This window comes from Anser brachyrhynchus, assembly GCF_964034855.1.
Source record: "Anser brachyrhynchus genome assembly, chromosome: 4".
NCBI lineage: Eukaryota > Metazoa > Chordata > Aves > Anseriformes > Anatidae > Anser > Anser brachyrhynchus.
Window position 1 is genome coordinate 39,479,513 of NC_137698.1, and position 17,579 is coordinate 39,497,091.

The 17,579-nt window shown below is 40.9% G+C and overlaps 1 protein-coding gene across 2 annotated transcripts; it reads left to right on the forward strand.

Annotated features, from left to right (window-relative positions):
• The first annotated feature begins 243 nt into the window (after nucleotides 1-243).
• Nucleotides 244-9,487, forward strand: PCDH18 (protocadherin 18). Of its 2 annotated transcripts, none has more exons than XM_080590531.1 (4): nucleotides 244-2,749; nucleotides 3,657-3,745; nucleotides 3,871-4,034; nucleotides 8,304-9,487. In XM_080590531.1, the coding sequence occupies exons 1-4, from the start codon at nucleotides 245-247 to the stop codon at nucleotides 8,981-8,983; spliced, it is 3,438 nt and encodes a 1,145-aa protein (XP_080446657.1). In that variant the 5' UTR covers nucleotide 244; the 3' UTR covers nucleotides 8,984-9,487. The 2 variants fall into 2 exon arrangements, with proteins under 2 accessions (XP_080446657.1, XP_080446658.1); XM_080590532.1 differs by having other exon boundaries at nucleotides 3,660-3,745.
• The last annotated feature ends 8,092 nt before the right edge of the window (nucleotides 9,488-17,579 follow it).

Consider the following 17,579-nt stretch of genomic DNA (forward strand, 5'->3'; position numbering starts at 1 on the left):
AGGAGGAGGAGCGCTCCGGGAGGCGCCGCGGCGAATGGAGGGCGGCTGCGGGCGAGGGAGAGGCTGAGGAGCCGGCAGAGCGGCGAGGACGCGCGGATGGGTGTCCCGGCACGGTGCGTGCGGAAAAGTTTGGTGATCCGCTAAGGTACCGGTACGCGGCTCCTTGCACAGGGACCAGATGTGCGCGGGGGTTAAGGCGCCGAAGGAAGCTTTGAGATAATTGCTCTTTACTTCGCTCGGAGGGATGAACCGCAAAAACTTAGAGATGCAGAGCAGCGGCAGTAAGATGCACTTTGTGTTCGTTTTTGCACTGGTGGCGGTGTCTTTCGATAAGGCTGCGCTGGGCAAGAATTTGAAATACAGGATTTACGAGGAGCAGAGAGTGGGATCGGTAATCGCAAGGCTATCGGAGGATGTAGCGGATGTTTTATTAAAAATCCCGAACCCTTCCTCGGTTCGCTTTCGAGCCATGCAGAGGGGGAACTCTCCCTTGCTTGTAGTCCGTGAGGATAACGGAGAAATCAGCATAGGAGCTAAAATTGACCGGGAACAACTCTGCCAGAAAAACTTAAACTGCTCGATAGAGTTTGATGTGATCACTCTGCCCACTGAACATCTGCAGCTTTTCCATGTGGAAGTTGAAGTGCTGGATATTAATGACAACTCCCCACAGTTTTCCCGGGCTCTCATCCCGATTGAGATATCCGAGAGTGCAGCTGTAGGAACCCGGATCCCTCTGGACAGCGCTTTTGACCCAGATGTGGGGGACAACTCCCTTCACACTTACTCCCTTTCTGCAAATGATTTTTTTAGTATTGAAGTGAGGACAAGGACTGACGGCGCTAAGTATGCGGAGCTCATCGTGGTCAGAGAACTGGACAGGGAGTTGAAGTCAAGTTACGAACTCCAGCTCACTGCTTCAGATAAGGGGGTGCCGCAGAGGTCTGGCTCCTCCATCCTGAAAATAAGCATTTCTGATTCCAACGACAACAGTCCTGTTTTTGAACAGCAGTCATATATAATTCAACTCTTGGAAAACTCACCAATTGGGACTTTGCTTATAGACCTCAATGCTACTGATCCAGATGAGGGCGCTAATGGTAAAGTTGTGTACTCTTTTAGCAGTCATGTGTCTTCCAAAATTATAGAGACTTTTAGGATAGATTCAGAAAAGGGACATCTGACCCTTCTGAAGCAAGTGGACTATGAAATAACCAAATCCTATGAAATTGATGCTCAGGCTCAAGATATGGGGCCAAATTCCATTCCAGCTCACTGCAAAATTATAATAAAAATTGTGGATGTGAATGACAACAGACCTGAAATTAACTTAAACTTGATGTCCCCAGAGAAAGAAGAGACAGCCTACATTTCCGAAGGGTCACCCCTGGACACTTTCGTTGCCCTAGTCAGAGTGCAAGACAAGGACTCTGGTGTGAATGGAGAGATAGTTTGCAAGCTCCATGGCCATGGCCACTTTAAACTTCAAAAGACTTATGAAAATAACTATTTAATCTTGACTAATGCCAGTCTAGATAGGGAAAAGAGATCTGAATACAGCTTGACTGTAATAGCAGAGGACAAGGGAACGCCGAGTCTCTCTACGGTAAAACACTTTACTGTCCAAATCAGTGATGAAAATGACAACCCACCCCGCTTCCAGACAAACAGATATGAAGTTGTTATCTTAGAAAATAACTCTCCAGGAGCATACATCACATCTGTGACGGCCACAGACCCAGACCTAGGGGACAACGGGCAGGTGACCTACACGATTTTGGAGAGCTATATTTTGGGAAGTTCTATAACCACCTACGTGACCATAGATCCCTCCAATGGGGCAATCTATGCCCTGAGAACTTTTGACCATGAAGAAGTAAATCAAATTGCATTTATGGTTCAAGCTAGGGATGGAGGGAGCCAGCAGCTTGTTAGTAATACCACAGTTGTACTAACCATCATTGACGAAAATGATAATGCTCCTGTTATTGTGGGTCCAGCACTACGCAACAGCACAGCAGAAATCTCAATCCCTAAAGATGCTGGAATTGGCTTTCTTGTCACCAGGATAAGGGCTACAGATAGAGACTCTGGTATGAACTCTGAACTCAGCTGCTCCATAGCAGCCGACAAGGAAAACAGCATCTTCGTGATGGATCCCAAAACTTGTGACATCTCCATCAATGTGAGTGTCGAGTCAGTTCCAGCAAAACAATGGGAGTTTTTTGTGATAGTCCAGGATAAAGGCAGTCCTCAGCTTAGTACTAAAGCACTTCTGAAATGTACAGTTTTTGAGTATGTTTATTCATTTTCAAGTACAGAAGCTACTCTGGTAAGCCAGCCTTCTCTGGATGTCTCGATGATAACAATTATATCCTTAGGATCAATATGTGCCGTGTTGTTGGTCATTATGGTTATCTTTGCCACGAGATGTAATCGAGAGAAAAAGGACACCAGGTCCTACAACTGTCGCGTGGCAGAATCAACCTACCAGCACCACCCAAAGCGACCCTCACGACAGATCCACAAAGGGGACATTACGTTAGTGCCAACAGTCAACGGCACTTTACCCATCAGATCCCACCACAGAGCCTCTCCATCATCATCTCCGACCCTGGAAAGGGGACAAATGAGCAGCCGGCAGAGCCACCACAGCCACCAATCGCTGAACAGCCTGGTGACAATCTCCTCTAACCACGTGCCTGAAAACTTCTCGCTGGAACTCACCCATGCTACTCCAGCTGTTGAGGTAAGGTCCATACCTCGTTTTGCACTCACACATTCACTTAGGAGCATGGAGGTGTTCTTCACACACCCTCTGAGAGCAACGGGCAGTTAGATTGATGCCTGATGCATTACAGATTTATCTTTAGCTGTCACAGCTTTGCAGTTTTACTCCAATGGTATCTGAATCCATTACCATGGGAAACAGGATTAAATCTGTTATTGGTAGCGTTAGTTCTTGGTTCTCCCCTGTAAGGCTGAAACAGTGGAGTGTAACATACACAGTAGCCTGCTCTGTTTTACTGAGCTTTCTCCTTCTTTGCCTTCCCTTTCCCTCTGCATAGCTCTGTTTAAGAAGGAATGACAGAGGATTTATATATAGGGACAATAAAGGACGTTTATTAATGGGGATGGAAAAACAAAAGGTTAAACATTGACACAGTTTAAGTACAGGTGTTCCAACACATTTCTGATACATGCACACAATATCTTTGACACCTCCCATTTCAATTTTTACTGCAGCTTCTGTGTAATGGCTTAAATGAGTGCTGAGTCCTGGTAACTCCTTACATGTAGTTCAATGAAATTTTACTTTGAATTAGGATCCTGGAATGTCAAAGGAATGTTCTAATCTATGAAACCAAAACAAAACTCCAATTTAATTACTTGTTTTACTTGTTAATGACTTAATTGTTATGAGTTCCAAGGCTAACGAACAGCAGTGCGTTTCCTCATTGTTAAATGTCTTCAGATGTTTTCTGTGGCAGACTGTACACTAATAAGTAGTCTGTTGTACTGCATTATTTATGTGCAGGAATTTGATTTAATTAAACTTTAAAAGGAAAAAAAAAACTGAGAGGCTAATTAGTGGTTTTACAACTAGGATTATGAGCTTTTATTTGAAGGAATCAGTCTCTTCACCTTTTCTTTAGCAGGTTTCTCAACTTCTTTCGATGCTTCACCAAGGCCAGTATCAACCAAGGCCAAGTTTTCGAGGAAACAAGTATTCCAGAAGCTACAGGTAAGGATCTGAACTGTTCCCCCAAATGTGCTTTTATATGTATCAGAAAATACACTAATGTATTTTTTAATCCAAGTGGTATATGGGATAATTATATTCCACAATCACTACAATTCTCTTAACAGATATGCCCTACAAGATATGGATAAATTCAGCTTGAAAGACAGTGGCCGTGGTGATAGTGAAGCTGGAGACAGCGATTATGATTTGGGTAGAGAGTCTCCAATTGACAGACTTCTTGGGGAAGGATTCAGTGACCTTTTCCTTACAGATGGGAGAATTCCTGCAGGTAAGAGCACAATGGAAGCTGAACAGGTTATTTACAGTGCTGCCTGGCTGTCACTTAGATAAAGCTACTACTGAGAAAGCAAAAATTCTTTAGCTTTCAAGTCTTGTGTTTCCTTCTGTTTCCTCTGCTTCATGTTAAATATTGAGCTGAAGCCTTCCCGTATCTAGCTAAATAAAAATGCAGATGCAACTGAAAAATCTGCCCACAGCAATGCCTACTTTTTACTGTTACTCACATCATCGTGAGCTGGCTCCAATCCTCCTCCTTCTCTCAATCCCTCCCCCCCCCCCCCCAAAGCATGATTTGCTCTGTGTCCTTAGATTTTTAATGACTGGGTGGATGTTTTTTTTTAAAGCCAGGCAGTTGTGGTTTGTTAAAAATAGACTGAACTATAATTTAGGAGATGCGTTTTCCACAGTGGGTTTCATCCATAGGATATAAACTTCCAGAGTTCAGAAATGGATTCTGAATGTGGTTGAGAAATATAGATGGCAGAAGAAAGAAAAATATTTTTCCCACTTAAAAATGAATTTGAGGGGCAAGGGAAGAATCTAAATATGTGCCAGATTTTAAATACCACAACCCTAATTTTTACAAGAAGGAGCTTAAGAGAAACAATTCGGGTGTAGAGGGCAAAGCAGTTAAAAGGTAGAAGAGGTTGAATGAAAGTAAGATAAACACACACCTGTACAGACTCGTGTATGAAATATCATTGTTGAATGTTATATGTTGAGTATAAGAGGATATGGGAAATCATGCTGCATATAGACATAAGAACTTTAAAATGATTTTAATAATTATACAGCCACTGGTTGCACCCTAGATCTCGTACCCACATCAGATAATATTTAATTCTCCCTGTATAACCAACAGGGGCTAGATAACTTCAGTATGGCTTAAGTTTACGTCAAGACTGATTAATAAAGTAACCCTGTGCAGAGAAATGCTGCTTTATAGGGTGGTGCAGCACATGTTCCTTCCTATAGTGACCCCCTCACATCACCCAGAGAGAGCTGGAGGAGAGGAGATGCAGAGTAGTAGCTCGTTCCCTCTGCTGCCACAGAAAACACCAGTGGGGTAATTGTACCTCATCTTGGAACATTTTACACTAAGAAACGTGCTAAGCAGGAGCAAAAAAAAATGAGTGAAATTTCTTCTTCTTATGCATTTTAATATTTAGACATTAAAAATCTCTTTGCATGTTGTGCTCCAGACCAGGTCTTGTGTCACCTATCCGGATGTTCAGCTGTCTCCTCAACCTAGTCTTTGGCATCCAGTATTTCAAAACCAGAGGCCTTGAAAATTTACTGGTTTTTTTTTTTTTTCAGAATCTTTAACTGAAATCTGGCGTCCTAATACTTTTTTTTCATCCTCATTTCCCTCAGTTCCTATTGCTTATTCTCCTGCCATCTAGCATGAGGCATGCGTCTTTCTCTCCTGTGGTTAGCAAAGCAGGGAGGGATCTGCTGCAGCTCTCAGTTGCCAGGGGAACTTCAAGTGCAGTGGTGTTTGCACTGGCGTCCGGCCCTGCTGCTGCCAAGGAATAGCTGTCCCCTTCCCGCTGGGCGGCTGGGGGCTGCCAGCAGGCAGGAGTGGTTATGCGCTGGGCTAGCTGAAACGCCTGTTACTCATTTTCAGCTCTTGCAATTCGCTCTCTAAACAGGAAGCCTGAGGGTAGGGTTTCCAAAAGTGCCTGGCCTCCACCTAATGCTAATTGAATTCAGAGTAAGGAAAACTCCTGCTGAGTACAGATGCAACTCAGTTTAGCTATAAAGAAGTGCATTTAATCTCACCCAGATGCCCATTTGCCACAATGTGGGGTATTAGTCCATCAGACAAGTATGCTGAGCTCATTCAGATGAGACATGAGCTGTTCCAAATCCCCAGTACAATCCAAAAGAAAAAAAAATCTTCCTGGAGGTTTCCTGTTCTCCATTTTGAAACGTTTCTGCATTGTTAGTCTGGACACAGGCTAAATGCTGTGAGAAAGCCCTTGCAATCTGTCACTTTAAGGTGGAACTGGAGAGGAATAAAGTCTTTGAAACTTTCAAAAATGGCATGATTAGAAAGTTTGATAACTGCCCATGAAAGACTTGTTTCTTTCTCTCACTTTTTAAATCTTCACCAATAAGTTTTAAGTTCCAGGGGAAACAGTTGTGCATTTCTCTTTTTTATTTTATTGCTGATTCAAGGGCAGACTGTGACACCATTCATTTTCCTTAGAATATCTCTTGATCTTATGCTCAAGAATGCCAGTATTTATTATTTTATACCTAAACTAATCCTGATAACATCAGTAGCAAAGCTCACAATGAGACAATCCTCACTGCTAATGAAATGCTAGACCACTGAAAGTCTCCCGTTAATTTATACGAGTCTTCTTAATTAGAAGAGTAATCCTTACCTTCTGGGATAAGTTGAGAGCTGGTCCAGGCACAATGGATCACTGAGATATCTTTTTTCCTTTCTAACTCTTAGGCATTTCCTGTAGAATAGCACGTGTGCGTTTTCAGGCATGGGAATAAATCACTCTAAGGCATTCCAGTCAGTCATACCAAAGTATCAGCCACTGATATTTTCTAAGTTGTGGGTGTTTTTTTTTTTTTTTTTTTTTATCAGTAGGCCATTTGCAATACCTTGTGCAGTCTGCAGCCTGAACCTACGTTCTTGAAGAAATTCGTACTTGTATAAGAAACGGAGGAAGTTTACACTGAGAAGAATGAAAAAGGCATTAGAAAAGCAAACACTATGATAGGCTGTGTAAAGCAGAGATAAATAACACTGACAGTTTTAGGGTAGCACTTTATCAATCATGGGTACCTTTGAAGCTGAAATACACTATTCAGTTCTGCTTACACCATTGCAAAAAAACTTTTGATAAACTGAGTGGATCCAGAGCCAGATGGGAAATGTGATGAGAAAATGAGGAAAATCTACAGGGCATGACTGCAAACATTTAGTTTCAGAAGTGATATTTCTTTGGTATTTAATATATAAAGGGAGAAAGAAAAAGAACTTCTGTTTTGCATGGGATAATCTAACTAGTAGTTGATGGGGATTAGGGGAAAATTTTCGTATGGTCAAAATATGTATAACGCAAAGCTTGGCATCGCTGAAAACTTTCTTTGGAAGTATGTGGCTCATGTTTAAGTTAGTGGCCCCTGAAATGCCTCGATCCTTTCCAGTAGGTCTGCCAGGCACCCACGCAGCGCCCAGCCTCACGTCCAAGGCTTCATGTCCTAAGAGTCACTTCCTGTTGGAGAGGAAAATTTAGCCTCTCTCCTGGCACATGCCTCTTTGCAGATCTGTCCATCTGTCAAATAGGTTTTTCCCTGTCTCTGCTTCAAGGGGTCTTTCCCAGACCTCTGCAATGGGAGAGGTGTTTGTGGGCTACTCTTGCAGTGCCCGTCAGTGGGCCGGTCAGTCACTGGCCTCATTGTATGGCTTCGGCCTGAGACACAGCAGTAAAACTAAGCAGTGAAAGAGGGAATTTTCCACCCTTTGGCCCTTCTTGCTGGCTTGGATGCCTTTGGAGGTCCTTTCTTGCTGGACTGGTGCTCCCCTTGTGCCTACACCTGAGCCAGCACAGCCCAGTAACCTGAGCTGCAGAGCTGCAGATGCAGTTCAGAGTGACTCCCCTATAAACCCTGGGGTCACAGTGGATGTAAATTAAGTATTCTGGTACTGGATTAAAATGTAAATGATTTGGTTAATAGGGTCAGATGTTAGTGGATCACCCTGGTATTTCAACACGCACCTCATTGTCAGATCAAAAGGACATAAGTTAATGGAGATCCCTCTGCACATTTTTGTTCTTTCTTCTGTCTTTCCTCTGTCCGTTTACTCTTATTTTTTTTAACTCTCCTATGTTTCTGCACTTGCATGCAGAAGACTTCACTAAAACAATTGTAAGCTGGAAGGTAGAAACACCTTAATTTTGTTTATGAAACAGTACTGCAGAAAGGGATTGAGTGGCTTTAAGTCATGAGTGATAGTTTTCTCCATGGTTAAGATACGACATCACTTTCCTACATGTTCTGCACTTTGCTTTCTCATTTTCTGAGACTATTTAAAAATAAAAGTACATTAGGATCCAGAACATTTGCATTTACTACCTTCATACATACAGAAAATGAATCCAAACAACAGGTTTGAATGTCTCTGATCTTTAGAGAAGTTCAGCTTTTGTCTGCCTTGGTTGTTAGACGTTGTTAGTGTGATACCTGCAAACGAAGCAGGATGTTCACTCTTATTTTTTCTCTCTTGCAGCAATGCGGCTGTGCACAGAGGAATGCAGGGTTCTGGGCCACTCAGACCAGTGCTGGATGCCACCACTGCCCTCTCCCTCGACTGATTACAGAAGTAATATGTTCATCCCTGGGGAGGAGTTTCAGTCGTCGCAGCAGCAGTTGCAGCAGCAGCAGCAGCAGCAGCAGCAGGGCCTTGAGGAAGATCCGCAGCCTGCTGACACAAGTGAAAAGAAGAAGAGCTTTTCAACGTTTGGCAAAGACTGTCAGGGTGAGGAGGAATCGGGGGACACCTGCACCTCCTCTCTCCTCTCTGAAATGAGCAGTGTCTTCCAGCGCCTGCTGCCTCCCTCACTAGATGCCTACACAGAGTGCAGTGAGATGGATCGCTCGAATTCGCTGGAGCGCAGGAAGGGACATTTGCCAGCCAAAACTCTAAATTATCCACAGGGGGTGGCTGCCTGGGCAGCCAGCACACATTTCCAAAATCCTGCCAACAATGGGCCCACTCTGGGGACTCACTCAAGTGCGCAGCCTTCCTCTAAATGGCTGCCAGCCATGGAGGAAATCCCAGAGAATTACGAAGAAGATGATTTTGACAATGTGCTCAACCACCTTAGTGATGGCAAACACGAACTCATGGATGCCAGTGAGCTGGTGGCAGAAATTAACAAGCTGCTGCAAGATGTCCGGCAGAACTAAGTGTTTCAAAAGCCTATTTTTCCATATTTATGGAAAACTGGAAGGAAAAAAAAGAACAAAAACCAGACTGACGAGAACTGGCATTGCCAATTAGTTGCATTTATCATAAATGTGTCTGTGTATGTTGAATATTAAAATACTGTATTTTCATATGTACACAATGCAAGTGTGATTATCTTTATCTGTATTTTAAAAATACATTTGTACCTTATATTTATGTGTAATTTAACAAATAAATTTTATTTTTGTACACCCACAGCAAGCATGTTTTCCTAAATGTATATAGATGGTACCATCCTTGTCAAACATCCGGCATTCTTGCCACACAGGCATGTAGTTTAAAAAAAAAAAAAAAAGATACTGCTTTCCATTATTTCTTTTAAGTCTCAAATGTTACGAATACAAATCGAAACCACTGAAACATTATCCAAACATTAGTTTCAATAACTGATCCAACACCTTGTTGCAATGTTTCATTCTTTTAATAAAGAGTTGTCAACTCCCGTGAAGCCTAAAATGTCCTTTTTATTTTGATGTTTGGTCAATAGAGTCATTTTTCCATTTAATTAATGGGTTATTGTAGTCTTGGGTCTTCCTCAGTTTTCAGCAAATGTTTTCTCAAGTGGACAAATCATGGAATTCAGTGGTGGAGCTTCTAATGCTATCTTTGCCTTAAAAAAAAAAAAAAAAAGAAAAGGTAAATTTGTTCTGCCATTGTTATTCTGCAAAGCCAGCTGAAGTGACTGTTGTATACCTGAAAGACAGCAATAAAAGCAGAATTTCTGACCTCAGGCTGAATTCTCACCCTATGTAAATAACAAATTGCAGATGACTGCTTTTATGCTTGTAAATGACACCAAAATAAAATGGATGTTGCATCTCTCAGGAAAACTATATTATTTTACATAGCAGCTATTTTTTTCTCATTTGAGAAACACGAGTGGGTTCTGGATTCCTGAATCTTGTTTTGGGAGAGTGTTACGTTATGAAGAGCCAGACAGAAAACTAGTAGTTTGGCCTTTCATTCCAGGCTGCAGATGCATATTTATAGGATTTATTTTCTACCAGAAGTGTGTGTAAAGTCTGGCACGTACCTTTATTCTGGAGACCTGCACTTGTAAAGCTCACAAGTACACTATAGAATACTTTATAATTATAGAAACAGAAAATTCTTTTTAATATTAATCTAAACACATGCCAAAATTTTATTTGTCTGCATAAGCTTTATTTGTTTGGTCTGTGTATAAGATAACGTCAATCTCTTACTGGTTTCATAGTGCTGTAGCTGTGACATCTGTAGATGTACAGGTATTTGTTGGCACATAATGGAGAAATTCACACCTCCACACCTCAAGAGTTTACGAGTATAGCTATGCCAGTTAGAAATATCAAGATCTCAGACTTCTAACCAAGTATCCATATTGGCAAACATCATAATGAAGATGATATCACCAGCATGTGATTTTGTCAATATGACTTACACATTTAAGAGAACTGGCTTATCAGCATTGCTAAAAGAAGATTATTTAAAAGTGGAGTCTGTTTCCATCTTGGAGAGTTCTTATAGCACCTTTGATATGCCAACAAGACTTCAGTCTCATTCAACTACATCCAGTAACCAAAAAAGTCCTTTCCCAGGACTGTTGCCAGTACCCAGCCAGAGCCAGCACACTCTCTTGGATCACATTTTCTCACTCCCAATCCAGCCTCTAATTGTTTCCATCCGTCTCCTTCCCAATGCCTGACACACAGGCTACTTTTATTCTTTGTACTTGCCTGGGCCTTGAGGGCTCTAATAGGCCTTACAGTACACAACCAGCCTCAGCTGGGCCTCCCCCACACCCTCTCTCTGCCCAAGGCCTCCAGAGTTCATTTAAGCTCAGCCCAGGGCCTCTGGCTGGTTGTGTGTTGGTTCTCTTTAGCTATAATTCCTGAATGGAGCTGGGATTTACTTTAGAGCAATGTCTCCAAACCCATCTCCAGTTGCTGAGTTGCTGCTGACTGGAGCCCTCAAAGAAACTTTTGTACTGTCCCCTCGCTACACTGGGGGAGCTGATGGACCTTGTTACCAACACCTGGCTCAACCCTCAGCATTCAGGTACTGTAGGATGACCCCATGGCAGTGAGGGTACTGCCTGTGCTGGGGTTGCCCTCAGGCTTTGGTCTGTACCCCTGTGGGGCAGCCCTGCTCCTGGTGCTCCTCGACAGTGGTCTCATGCCCTGTGTTTATCCAGAGCCCTGTCTCCTCATCAGCAAGGTCAAGTTGGCTCTGAGACCAGTCTAGGTGCTGTAGCAGTCCTCCTAACCTTGAAGCTTATGAGGGCATGGCATCCTTAGCTAGGTGGTTTCTGTTTTATCTCAGTTTCCTCGTTCAATTTCCCTCATCTTTCTATTGGTACGGTTTTGGTCTTGCCCTCCAAATTCCCTCACTCCTACCTCATTCTCCTTTCACCTCATCTCTTTGGCTCATCTTCACTTAAGTCAGTCTTACCTGCGTGCTAATCCTGTAGAGCTTGTGGCTGTATTCCTGTACTTATGAAGTACTTATGGGTACTGCTAACGTCAGCTACGACTGAAATTCCTCATTTCTACCTCTTCAGCTGGATCTAGTTAACACACATTACTCAAATCCTTTCTTTCCCTAACTTTTCATATATAGCTGTAAACTGCTGGATTCCCAAGTTTCCCAACACCTTTTAATGGGCCACTGGACAGGGTAGTAGGGGGTGATGTTCCCACCACATCTACCTGATGCTGTCTTTGCACAGAGGTAGAACATGAAATGGAGGCTCAGGCAGAGCAACAACTCCTGAGACAAAATTCATGCCTGCTCAGGAAATCAATGGTTATTTGATTCTAGCCTGGAAACACATGAAGTGTGAGGTAGCACCAGGGACTGGAAGTTATGTTAAAAATGTACACCAAGGGAGTTTGGCAATAGCTAATAAATGTGGAAGTTATTTTAAGTTTTCTATTGGCATGGATAAAATGTTGCTGTCTGTCATGAAATCAACAGCAGAAAACAAAACTTGCCTTCAAATAGGGCAGATCCCTCCTTCATAAATAAATGCAGATATTACTTCCTGTTTCCAGAGGAGGAAATATTAGACCTTCAGGCTCAGACTTGTTTGTGCTGTCTGCTGATTTGCAGGGCAGCCTGATAAGCTCCATTTTCACAGTCCCACCATCCACCAGGGATTACCAACCTGTTTTAAATTTAAAATCCTTAAATCAGTTTATACCCACTGGCCCATGTCACACGGATAGACTCAATGATTTAAAGAACCATTGTTTGCGGAGAGAGCTTTCCAGCAAAAATATGACAAATGAATTTCTCTAGTATTGCTAGGCATCCAACTATCATAAAATACCTAAGGTTTTCCTAGAGGGGATTTCTATACCATCACACAGTAATAGTATTTGGTATGTGCATTGCTGCAAGAATATTATCATGTAAAGGGACCACCTATAAGACCAGTGCAGACTCCAGGAACAAAAGTAGTTATTTAGATTATATGTATGTTATGTTATTTAGATTAATGCAGCAGTCTGAGCTGTGCTTATTATCAATAGGAAGCTTGCTAAAAGTTCTGGAGGTTTTGATACTTGGAGAAAAATCTGTCTTAATTCTACTCTCAGTTTAGTCTTCCTCTTTTTGTCAGACTTCCCTCATAAACATGGAAAAATATTTTATACATATATACGTGTTAGTGTGAAGACACATGCGCACATATATACACACACATATAGGTGAATCCTAGCGCCAAATCTCTTCTATGACAGGAATAGTTCAAACTGATATTCCACAGATCAAAAAAGGTAAAGTATATAAAATCTTGATTTGCTACATGTTAACAACTAATAGAGGATTATGGATTGATGATGTATTTTAAGCACCAAATGTGAGCATGATTATACTGTCCAGAACACTAGGTTGTTAAAACTGCTTTAAAAACAGCCGTAATTTTATTCTTGAAACCAAAAAGTTTTTCTCCTTGGTATCATAATGATAGAATGGTCTTGAAAGTCATCAAACATTAATTACCAGAATAATGGTAAGTACTATGTGCTGGTGGCTCTGTCACTGGTGCCATAAGTGAAATTCATAAGACTTCTGAAGAAATAAAAAGCTTAATTAATAGATAATTAACCATTCCTTTTCTCCAGACTCCAAGCATGCTTTCTTTTTCAGTCATTTCTGAATTTGATACACTCAAAAATATACTGAAATAATGACTAGAGAAAGTAAGTTGTTTCACTACTTACTTAATATTATTTGAAGTATTTCTCTGACCACTGCATCACACTTTACTATTTGAGGTCCATTAGCATAAACACATTGAGAGGATGTGGAGGATGTGGCTGCAAATAATGTCTTTGTTGCATTATGCACCCTGATCATGTTTATAGTTACTTGGTTTAAGAACAGCAATTGAAAGCAAACAAAAGCTACCACAAAATATTTAACCTTCACTGTTTCCTATATTATTTTATTTAAAAAAAAAAAGACATTCATAGAAAATGCCAGGAAACTTAATTTCCTCCTCTTCTCTGCAACCTGTGGAGAATGTCAGATGTTTCCAAAGATTAGAAGAATTGAAATCCTCAGTTGTCAGATGCATATATGAAACAAACCTTCCAAACTGCAGCACCTAGACTGGGAAAAGTTTGTCTGCAAGCTGTAAAAAGGCTGGATTTGTGAAGAAAATCTTATATTTAAACTTTGTCAGGAACAACACACACATGAAGATTAGTTCAAGTTGTTTTAAAGAACAAACACTGAACTGTCTCTTGTTTAGTGATCATTAGAAGGCTAACATATTATCCAAACTGGGATCCCTAGGAGACTATTGCATAATATACTTTTTTTTTTTTTCCCCCCCCCAACAATGGAGGTGGTTACAGGAAGGAGAGAAATTGTGCCTTAAATGGTATCCCTGGATCAGACTCTGTCCTCACATAAAACTTACCCTGCAGCATATTCTGTAACATAGTTTATATAAGTAAGGAAGTAATAATACTTTAACTTCAATCAATAAATCATTGTAATTAACAATTCCGTTGCACTTTACAACCTCGGAGCTGTAGAACCATAAATGACTGAGTGTTTAAAAAATAAAAAGAAATGACAAAAAGAAAATGAAAGAAAAAAAAAAGTATTCTGGGATCATTTAACCCATCATTGAAAAAAGAGGCCTCTCTGAAGAGGCACACAGGAACAGTTTAATCTATACTGTAAAACCTATTTACAACAGAGTTGGTAAATAATACCTTGTTAATTAAAACTCAAGGGACACTCATCAGAAATGTCTAATAACCAAAGCTGACATTTGACCAACGTACATATTATCCCCAAACTTGTGCAAATAGCGCTGTGGGAAATACAGTGCAAAATGGCCATGCAAACTGTTTACATGAAGCTTTTAAAGCATCTCCATGCCTCCAGGTTCTTCATATGGCTTTTGTTTAGTATTGATTCCAGAGAAGAAAGCACTACCTAGATGCTCCTTGAAGGACTTTTATCATTGTAATGACCACACACAATGAATGCCAGGTAAACTTCAGAAGTTTACAAAGTCACAGAAGAAAATCTTACCCAAGTCAGATTTATCTTCACCCATTTATGAAGAAAAATGTTTTTAAGCAAGTGTTCTAGAGGACAGAGCTGGAAAAATCTCTTGAGTAACCGTAAGTTCATCTAACAGTTTTTATCATGTAAATCCTATATATATAGAATCTCAAAATACGGATGTCATCTTGTTAGTTGAGTCTATTTCTATTACTTAGAGAAATGCCTATCACTCTGAGAACAGGGGACACTAACTACATATGTTCCCATGTAAATACAACATCAAGTTCTCTAGATGTTAACATATCTGTGGCTGGCCACACCAAGGTCCATCACTGACTGAGCACGCTAGGTCAAGTGATCCGTTGCCTAACTCTTTTCACAGGCTCAGTATAGTGGAGGTTTGCTGTCTGAGCACATTCACACAAAACTGGGCTCTGGAGAAAATTACAGGAACAGGGAAAAGAGGGCTGCACACTGCAATGGGCACTGGAAGTCAATTGTCTTCCTTTCCAGGTGGTCACCCCTGAACTCTCCTCATTGGCATGTTTTCTCTCTGTGGCTGGATAGTATGTGTTTTAAACATTAAACAGAGACAGCAGCATCAGTGGTAAGAATTGAAATCATATGGTAGGCTAGTAGTTTGGACAAAAAGTGTAAGATTCCTGAGAAGAGAAAATGGTTTGAAGCTGAAATTTCTTATAGCTCCAGTAACATTAAAAGCCCCCATTATAATTGCTTATATTTTGTGAGGAAAAAATTGTCATAAGCTCTTGCCCTGAAGCTAGGATTGATCATAGTGGATTTTTTTATCTTTTATTTTTAACTTTTAGCTTTAACTTTTTATTTATTTGTTGAACTTTGAGCTTTAACCCAGGTCCCATATGCTGCAATCCCATCTTCTCCCTCCTGCAGTCCCTGAGCATTCCTGCCTGTACTCTTTGCTGCCACTGTTGCTCAAACAAGGATATTGTGATCCAGTTGAAGGAGCTGATCTGGCTGAAAGCCAGTGGCTCGTTCATGATTTCACAAGTGCTACTGCAGCGATGTGTTGGGAGTATACAGCAGCCTGGGCTTTGGTTGGCATCGGCTGCTACAGAATTATGCTCTCGATCCTTGCTGAACATGCAGCTATTCTAGTTTGAGTATTGCTAAGAAGGCAGCTATGGGAGCATGGAGTACAGGGCAGGCTGCAAAATCTCTTTTACATGCTAAGTGTTTGGGTGACAAACTCCTAATCCTGCACTTTAGGGCTGCTCTGCTAGTAACACACAGCTGAAAATGGTTCAGACATGTCCGGGGAGGGTGATCTTTCCTTGTAGAGTGGAGGTTTAATCCATGCTGCTATCATCTGGTTTGCTTACTGACTGGTTCAGGTGTAATGTTCCCTGTCAAGGGCAAGAATGTCCTATTATATTGCACAGAAAGCGTGTAAACACTATAGATCCCACTGTGTTAAGAGGTACAGACATTTTCTTGTGCATTTGGCCTAAAATTGCTGTAAAAATTAGGAAGAGGTGAGTCCTAACTCCTTCGTTTCATTCAAATAATTCCTTCCTCTTTTGTCCCTTCTTGGTGTGGGGACTAATACCCTTCATCTCACTGAAACCCTGAATGAGTTTGGGGTGGGAAAAATACAGACAAAGAAAAAACACATACCCCCTTCCCCCCTTTTTTTCCTAAAAAAAAAAAAAAAAAAAGGAATAGTAGCAGGAAGTAAAGGGGGACTGGGAAGCTGGTGCTCTCCTTAGTGGTCTAGAGCTCTGTGCAGTTTGCATACAGTTTTTTACAGCAAATTGTGAAAGTGATAATTTTGCTTTTTTTTTTTTTTCTGTTAAATTATTCAGTGCAAAATGGTATTTTTAAACTGCAATATTTACCCGCTTGGCAAGACTTGTTTCCAGCTGGTAAGCCAGTGTCCTGGGGTCCCCATGGCAATGTTAAGTGGAAACCATGAATTATTCCTTAAAAGGAAGCATTCTTTTGCTGTGTACAGAAAATAAAACAGCCTCTCACATATGGTGCTGTGGCGGGTGGCTATAATAACTTGGCATAAGTTAGTGTCTTTATCTTTTAAAAAGATAAGAATTCGGCAGTGATTATATTTAGATCTCAGAGTATTCAGCTATCCAATTATTATGTACAGAAAAAATAGCTACGACAAGGAAAATAAGCAGAGTCCATATAAGAGAGGATTATGTTTGTGTTGCCTTTCCACAGGCTCCAGCTGGTTTTGAAATAAAATGGTTGCTCTCTCTGCACATAAACAGATGTGTTACATGTTTAAAAGTGCATTGCCATAAACATGGCTGAAATGGGATGGGGGGGCGCATGTGGGCCTGGGACTCAATTTTTTATGTTTATGTATGGATCATGGTCAGACTCAATTTTATCCTGGATGGGGATCGTAAGAAAGGCTGATTGCTGATGCCCTGGAAAAGGCTAATTGTAAGAATTTTATACTCTTAATTAGCTGAAAGTACTGCCTGTGTGTGAGAGTATGTGCAAAAATCCACTTCCAAATTGTACAACAAGATAAGGAAAGGAATAGGTTAAAAAAAAAAATTGTTCTTTTTTTTTTTTCTTTTTAATCAGGCCTATGCTGCAACAAGTAATGCTTATTATTCCCAATATTTGCAAACTGGCAGGTAACCTGCCTGGCTTTTTTACAAATGATGACAAACAACCACAGCAGCTTAGTGCATCTCTGACAAAGAATGATGGGCACTTTTTATTCAAATAAAATGGAAACATAAGCTTGGTAAATTGGCAGACTTGAAACCACCTGGACTTATTTTGACCTATCTGGCTTTCTTAAATTCTTAGAATAATTAGGTCACCTCACTAAAAAGACCATGTTGATTTGTATCCACTCTAGAAAAATGCTAGTGGCAAAATAATCTGTCATTTTTTCAAAATATCAGTGGGTAATATTAAAACCCTTCTACAACCTCAGGTTTGGATTTTGTTGTTCTTGTGGAAGTTTAAATCTGACCTGATAAGTGCTATAACTTAAACTTTTGCTAG

Excerpts from the sequence above, each read along its gene's own strand:
- PCDH18 (XM_080590531.1), top strand. The coding sequence starts at position 245 with ATGAACCGCAAAAACTTAGAGATGCAGAGCAGCGGCAGTAAGATGCAC. Across the intron at positions 2,750-3,656 it reads ATGCTACTCCAGCTGTTGAG|CAGGTTTCTCAACTTCTTTC; the intron begins GTAAGGTCCATA and ends CCTTTTCTTTAG. Across the intron at positions 4,035-8,303 it reads AGATGGGAGAATTCCTGCAG|CAATGCGGCTGTGCACAGAG; the intron begins GTAAGAGCACAA and ends TCTCTCTTGCAG.